General features: G+C 36.0%; 1 protein-coding gene across 1 annotated transcript; it reads left to right on the plus strand.

Annotated features, from left to right (window-relative positions):
* Nucleotides 1-1,775: 1,775 nt before the first annotated feature.
* LOC147847571 (ACT domain-containing protein ACR12-like) lies at nucleotides 1,776-8,120 on the plus strand. Its single transcript, XM_087339039.1, has 10 exons — nucleotides 1,776-2,011; nucleotides 4,173-4,227; nucleotides 4,392-4,505; nucleotides 4,610-4,704; nucleotides 5,272-5,356; nucleotides 6,617-6,676; nucleotides 6,875-6,930; nucleotides 7,352-7,457; nucleotides 7,668-7,736; nucleotides 7,854-8,120. Exons 1-10 carry the CDS (start codon nucleotides 1,812-1,814, stop codon nucleotides 7,914-7,916), a joined length of 903 nt encoding a protein of 300 aa, XP_087195165.1. The 5' UTR covers nucleotides 1,776-1,811; the 3' UTR covers nucleotides 7,917-8,120.
* The last annotated feature ends 238 nt before the right edge of the window (nucleotides 8,121-8,358 follow it).

Below are 8,358 nucleotides of genomic sequence, written 5' to 3' on the forward strand. Positions count from 1 at the left end.
AAAAAAGGAATATGCTCAAAGGAGTCTTGAAGCATTGACATACATAATATACCTTAGGTTTTTGCAGTTGTCTAGATGAAGAACCATATATTAGAAATGTTGTACCAAGTGCGATTTTTGTTTGATATGGCTATCAATGAGAATGCTTCTAATGTTGAATTAGGAGTCTTTGGTATAGGACAAATAAAGTTATGCTCTTTGCTAAAAAATAGTTCAATAAGATACGACCAATTATTTACACCAAGAAGTTGAATAAAAAGATGTTTTGCCGCTCAATTGCTTATTGAATTCATTCCTTAATGCTAATGTACAAACATCATTTCTTGAAAGGATGCGCTAGGGAAATTTTGATTTAATATCAAGTGTAGATATTTGATTATGTGTAAAATTTTATAGGCTTGTCAATTCTAACTTGCACATGATTGGATTAGTCATCTAGAAAATGGGCCACGAAATAATGCAATATTTTTAAGATGCTAAATATTGAGAATCGCGACTAGGGTTGTGCAAAGGGTTTATTTCTTCAACTATCAAGAAGAATCATTTTTTGTGAGCATCAAACGATCTCCATAAGGATAATGCATAAGCTCTTTTTGTTCTCTCTTTCAAGAAAAAAGGCTAGTTAGGAGCAAAAATACTATTTTTATCCCGGACAATGCATACGTTTTTGGGTTTCTATAGTTCAAAAAAAAAAACTCTTATCATAAGCATTGAGGCATACCCTAGCCAATGTAATGCATGCAGTAATGCTATTTCTTTGGTGTTAGAAAAGAGTTTTAAATGAGCATCAATGCAATTCTTTCCCGCGTAATGAACAAGGGTCTTCGCTCCTATAGTTTACGAAAGGGTTATATCACGTCATTAGTAACACAAGTTTCTTTTCTTGATTGTCTCATTCTAGAAAGTGTTATCTGTGAGCACTGGGGCAACCACGACAAAGGATACACACACACGGTTTTCTATTTCTCGCATCATGAAAAAAGAGTTTTCCCATGGACATCGGAGCAAAATATGGCCACGGTAACAATGATCCACATGTGTGTTTCCGCTTCTCTCGTTACAAAGAAGACATTTCCAATTACTAGGGTAAGGCACATGCTTATTCTTCTTCTTCTTCTCTGTCTTTGTCTGTCAGCCCTAAACAAGTTTGAGAGTTTGACTATCATACTTTCAGAAAATGCTCAGCCTTTCGATCATACATCAACCATGCTTTCCACACATCTTCGACCAAAACCCGAGTCCTTTTGCACGAGTTCCTCTCACAAACCGCGAATGTGCACTCTCGATTTGCGACATTCATCGGCAAAAAGTTCTCGAACATCGAGAGTCGCTACTCGCATTCGCCAATGTATGACAACATGAAATCTAATACAGTTGGGTCTCATAGGTCATATATTTGACATCCGAAGGCAATAACAGAACCTATCTATCTATATGTCAGTAAGTCCATCTATCAATCAATCAATCAGTCTATCTATCTATCTATCTATCTATCTCTCTTGGCTAGGGCAGAAAAAGTGAGGGAGGATACAAGTGACAGGAGAGCATCGACTCGTGCGCGTTCCGCCATTCTCCTGCTCTTGCTAGTGGGACCCCCCCCCCCTCAACACACACACAAGAGTTAAGTACATAGATACATATGTATGTAGTAGGAGGATATATAAAAGAGGCCCAAAATGAAGAAGAAGTAGAGAAGAAGAGGCTGAGAGCCTAAGTATCTCTTTCTCTCTTTTTCTTCTTCTTCTTCTTCTTCTTCTTCTTCATCATCATCTCTTGCCCTCTGCTCCTTTGGGAAGCTCAACAAAGAAGCCATGGCAGCCCTTACACAGATCTCATGCTCCTCCTCCTCCTCCTCTTCTTCTTCTTCTTCTTCCTCCTCCTCCTCCTCCTCCCTGGCAGGTCTGCTGATCGCCCATCGTTTCCAGAATGCCTCCAAACCCTTTTCATCCCTCTATCCGAACTCGCCCAGAAGAAATCCAATTAATAAAGTCAATGTATTTTCCACATCCAGGTATGATCTCTGCATCTGAACCTCTTCTTCTTTTTGAGCCTCTTTTTTTATATGCTTTCTTGCTCTGTCTTTGTTCGTTCTGTGTTAAAACTTCTTTATTTAGTCTTCCTGTGCTCTGATTCCTGGATAGTGTGTATTTCTAGTATAGTGATCGCTTTAAGCACCGCACGCAAGCATGCTGAGAAGAATTGGCATGTCCAAGGGGATTAAGAGAAAGAGACATTATCATTATCACAAGAGAGAGAAAGATTTAGTTCATCCATCATGATTAGAAAATTCCCCATTCTTTTCTTCATCTTATGTTCCTTGAACATTTCCTTCCATATTTTATGTTCCATGATTCATGGATGATCTGAAAAACAAACAAATAAAAAGAAATACAAAATAAAATGAAAATAACCCATAAGAGATAGGATTATACTTTCACAGACCTCTACTCAGAATATTGTGTGTGCAGTGGAAATCGTCATGTACTCATATTGCATTGGAGTGGAAGGTCTCAGTGCTGGAGAAACCAATCCTTGCCTAAAAAGTTATACAGAAACAAATCCTTAAGTTTAAAAGTAGTTTTTTTTTTTTTCAATTTTTAATGGAAAATTCTAGGAGATTTGAATTCATCTCCCTTGTAATTCTAGCAATTGAAAAGTTATCCTCAAAATTTCCTAATGCAAATTACACTAAGAATTAGAGTTTTTTCGGAAATTGTGAAGGCATTCTTATGCATTGCCTGTGCGATGAGACGGTCTGTTGTGATACAATTGCAATATATTTGGAAAGTTTTTTGTAGAAGTGAAGAAATTAGAAGTACACTATGGGGAAATTTTTTTCCTGTTTTCATTTTCTTCTGGGAAGTTCTTGTCAAGGACAAGAATGTGAGGGTAATGTAGTGTACACCTGTTAATTATTTATTTGCTTTTTTTGTGTATGGTCCATATAAATTGAAATGACATATTTGATTATTTAATACTCCGCCTTCAACTTTTTCCTGCATTGTTTCTGAGGCTTGCTTTGCAACTCGATATGATTGTTCTCTCTTGATATGATTACAAATGAGTTTCTTAGACAGTGCAGCACATTGTGACTTGTACATCTTGTTCTCAAGCAATCTTGAGATCTAGGAGAGTGTCTTTGACCATATTTGGATTCATCAAGTCATTTATTTTTGATACGTGAGTAGATTGTGGATTGATAGTCGTATCATTTTGCACACACACACCATTGAATCCCTACAGAATTGCATGCATGGGCATGGGGGGATGAAATATTGTTGAATTGTTCTTTTCGGAGTATATATATACTTGACTTATATAAACTTCTCTCTCAGATGATTATCTGATTTGCATAGATAAATACTAATTGCCCCTTCCATGATCTAAGGCGGCACTTGGGTTCAATGCATTGCTTTAGCATTGTCTATGATTATGCATGCATGGGTATTCTTTTCGAGCCTGAACCAGTTATGTCTTTCCATGCATGGAGTAGCTGTGTATGGAAGTAAGGAGCAAGTTTGCTGGCTAGCAAGGTAAACAACATGGTTCTCACATTTGTTTTTGGAGGGCGGGGATACCTTAGAACATCTTTGCTTTTTATTGCAGACTGAGTGAAAGTGAAAACCAGAAAGTAAGCTGAAATAGATGTAAAAAACAGTCAATGATATCTGAATGATGACTCAAACAGAGGGGGAACTGTCAACAACTTGTTACTGTTTCTTTTGATAAATAATATTTCCTTTTGCCATGTTTTGGCACTGTCTTTATGACACATATACAGTGTAACTTATGCAATTGCCAATTTATCCTTGCCATTGTATCTGCTTCTCTCTTAGTTGCAACCAATATTGACCACTCCTTTGGATGCATTGATACTAATAACCTTGTGGTTTACCGTTATCATGGATCTTTGCCTTGCTGGATGTAAGGCAATGGTGGCTGAGCCAATGTGACTACCTGTGATAGTCCTACTATTTTGTTTTATCCCATTTATTTCCAATGTTACAATACTATTGGACAGTGTTTTACATGTCTTCTATTTGGTCTTTGTTGATTATTTATTCAGACAAACAGATAACGGGGCTCAGTTTGCTATCAAATTCTGTAAACTGGACTATTGAAGTCCCCTTCTGGGTGATGAATCATTAAACAACCATTTATGCCTTTAACAGGTTGATCTGTCATGCTGCAAACAACTTTATCAGTGGAAGTAAATCTACAATAGTGGTATTTTACTTTTTTATTATTGTACAATTATAATTTTTTGTCAAATTTTATAGTTCAGCTCAGATATTTCTCATTTTTGTGCTATAATCAGAATTGGAAATCCATGCATATTGATTTCATAAAGTTGAGATGTAAGGTAATGGTGGATGGCTGAATTATCCCAGGATCATGATGATAGTGTTCCGGTGCCAATTGTGTTGATTGATCAAGACTCTGATACTAATGCCACAGTTGTTGAATTGAGCTTTGGTGATCGTCTTGGAGCTCTTCTTGATACAGTTCTGTATCACGCTTTTGATCCTCTATTTTTACTAATGATTCATTTTGAATTTACAAATGAATGAAATGGTAATATTTCCTGTCTTGTATGCATGATATGCAGATGAAGGCTTTGAAAGAGCTTGGTCTTGATGTGTTGAAAGGAAGTGTCACGAAAGAAGATGGAGTGATCAGAACCAAATTTTTCATTACAAGATCGTATGTATCTTGAAATTTGCTTTGAACTTGAAATTACTTATTGATATGGAAGTTAAAATTACTCTTTGAGACATATATGAGTATATGGATTTCTTATCAATGGCCATATTATAGTTTCTTCTCAACCTTCACACACATTATTTAATACGACACGTATTTTCCAGCAATCTCCGGTTTGTAGGAATTGGTTACGATATATCCTTTGTAATTCGACACACTTTGGGGTTCTGAGCACTGCATACCCTGCTCGGGATGTTCTAGGTTCTGATTTTTGTTTTATATGCCTAGATATACAATGAAAATGATGTAAGACATACAAATATTTATGTATTTCAAGGCACAGAAATATTGCTATATAGGTAGGAATACTGTTTGTTTCATGATTTGTTTTCTTGATTTTCAATACATGCACAATACACTTAGCATGCTAACCTGTGTTATTGTTAATGTGGAACACGCAAAATAATTTTGTGGATCTAGCTAGTAGCTGCATGAGCATGCTAAAATATGCATTTTTGCATATATGTTGATTTATCACAGACAAGTGTTGACTCGTCTTTTCTGTAGTGACACAGGAAGGAAAATTGAAAGCCCAGAATTGATAGAGGCAGTGCGGCTCACCATTATTAGAAATCTTCTCAAGTACCATCCAGTAAGTCTTTGGATAGAGGTTTTTTCTTTCTGCATTGTCTTCGTCATTATTATATTTATGCCTGCAGAAGCTTTGCAAACATGCTGGAAGTGGTTTATGATAGTTTAATCCTGTGAGTGTTGAACTTATGCATGATAAGGAGCTTGTATTTTTTATGATATTATCAAAGTCTTTACATAGTCTTTTAGTCTCTAATAGGGAGTACAGAAGTTTTAGTGCAAATAAGTGTATAGAAATAATAGGAACGTCTAATTAAAAGAATGGATTGTGGTTACTGTAGTTGAAGAGCTATCCAATGATTCTCTTTCCAAATTTGATGTCTGCTCACCATGATTGTTAGCATGTGTGAATTTCCTTTGTTATTTTTTGACATTCATTGCTATTGAAGTGTAACAGGTTTTCCATATTGAAGTTTGATAGTATGGGGATGTATGATATTTTGGGACTCAATCATGATTTGTACATGATGCTGTTCTCACAAAGAGGAAACTAGAGAGAGACGGGATTGTAGAATATAGCCAATATAACATTGTGCAAAGAAAATCTAACATTTTATACCTTAATGAGAAATTTGACGAACATCTAGTTACAAACTAGAATCAACTCACAAAATAGGAAATCACACTAGAAATCGGAGTTTAGCTCAGCCTTGGCCAGTAGAGTGTGGTTTCCTATGTGTTTGTGTGATTGCCATGTATGGTGTGCAATCATCTTGCTACTTTCACGATCTATGTTGCATACTAAATAACTTTCTTGGGGGAGAAGTACCAGTTGTATAAGAGCCCAACCCTCAAGACACTCTTTTCTTATGTGGGCTGATATCTTCATTTGCCCCAGATGACCGCCATAGAGAATTACCTTCGCTTTTGTTTGCAGCATTACGCTGTGTATCTTGAAGAGCCGATGTGCCTTGTGCCTCAAGAGGAGTTTTGCTATGTAGACGAACTGTCACAAGGATGCAATACCTGACGGGAGAATTGACCTTCACCTGAAACAGTTTTGCTATCTTATTTCGCCTTAACCTCTTAACCACAATCCTAATTTCTGTTTGGTTTCATGAAGGTTTGATACTTAAAGTTTTAATCCACAGATTACATAATTGGTCACCATTATTGATGCATTAATTCAGGGAGGAATCAGCATGTTCTAAATAAGTCTTCTAGAGAGCACAGTGTAAACTATATTAAGTGTTTTGGTCCCGAAGTATAGATGTCTATCTCTAGGCAAATTTGTGATATTATTCGCTTGTTTATAATTCAGGAGTCAAGTGAAAGACTTGCTATGGGAGAAGCTTGGGGAATCAAGGCACCTGAGAAGAAAGTAAGTTCTCAAGTCCTCGTGAACTTTCAGAATGAATATACACATGATGTATGTTTTAAGGATACGCTTATTTTCTTCTTGTTTGAATCTTAATTGGGTTTGTCGGCTCACAGTGATTTTTTTATTAATTATTATTGTCGATTTGGAGTTTATGTAATGTATCATGAAGTTCATTCACCTTGTAATTGTGCCATGCAGATTGATGTGGATGTAGCAACACACATAAAAATTACTGAGGATGGACCCAAAAGAAGGTTCTGTCTCACTGCTAAATTTTGTTTGATATGCCATGGTTTTGTTGTGATCAACACATCTAAATCTTTCTTCGCCAAAAAACTTAATTAGCAAGAAGTTAATTATTCAGTAAGTTAATGTGTATGTAGATATGTATATTCGTCTCTAGTAATCTCTTGGAAACTTGCATTGCCTTCGTTGTTTCCAGAAGGTTCTTCTAGAGAGCTTTGTTTTATGTATTGTATCAAGATAGATTCAAAGATGTGATGAACTGTGAAATTTAGAGATTGTGTTAATTTGAGAAGTTGCCATTTTCTCTAGAATTCAGCTGTTGCCTGTTTTAAAATATGCTGGTGCCTTGGATAAAGCATACACATTTATAGCTGAATTTGTTGATTGATTGATTTTGTTTACTGATCGATAAATCATTTGATGCCACAGCTTGCTGTCTATTGAGACTGCAGATAAGCCTGGTCTTTTGATGGAAGTAGTCCAGATAGTTAATGATATCAATGTTGATGTCGAATCAGCTGAAATAGATACCGAGGTTTGATATCATTATCAAATATATTATTATCTTCAAGGTGTTTTCATTTTAATGAGCCATGAAGGTGGGAGTTGAACTCTCGACCTTTTGGCTTGTAGGGCAAGGTTTTCAATCATTTATTTAGAAAAATGAATATTAAAAAAAATATGAGTCCGCTCATTGTATGTTTTGGAGTTCACATACGCTCATATCGTATGTAATGCTTGGCAGGGTTTGGTTGCAAAAGACAAGCTTCATGTCAGTTACCATGGCCAGGCACTTAACAAGTCAATGGCTGAGGTTTGTTTGCAAACGAAAATATTTGAATGTTTTTATGATGGATTGGTTTTACCACTTCAGCAAAAAATTCCTAAGAAGAGAGATTTAATTTCTTGGTATCTTCTCGATATGGTGTAGGTGCTCACTAACTGTTTGCGTTACCACCTCCGCCGGCCCATAACGGATGACGAGAGCTATTAATCTATTTTTTGCGAAATATGCAAGGAGAGCACAATCGCTCTTGAAAAATCTCTATTATCCATCTTTGCTGAATATGATGCAGAGGTGTTTGATTGTGTCTTTCTCTTCATTTTGTTTATATTTTTCTTGTATAACCGATGTTGTTCATAAAGTCTCAACATAGATGCAGGTAGTTTCCAATGAAATCATTGCTTTTAAAACTCTGATGTTGGCTATGTTTATATAATACTTGAATAATATGATGAATGATGCAGCATAGCCACTTTCTAAAAGAAATATGTATGCATACATATAATGCTCATTTTTCTAGTTTGTAAAATTATCACCAAAATTTGAGCCCTCAGGACAAATGGCGTATGTGCATTTTTCTCGTGATACCTTTACATGCAATATTCTGTTGATGTCTCTTTATTATTCTATAGACATGTGGTGGTACAAATGG

The sequence above is a fragment of the Azolla caroliniana genome, unplaced genomic scaffold (assembly GCF_043228905.1).
Source record: "Azolla caroliniana isolate FFs.n. ecotype wild unplaced genomic scaffold, voAzoCaro1.0.p SCAF_855, whole genome shotgun sequence".
Classification (NCBI taxonomy): Eukaryota; Viridiplantae; Streptophyta; class Polypodiopsida; order Salviniales; family Salviniaceae; genus Azolla; species Azolla caroliniana.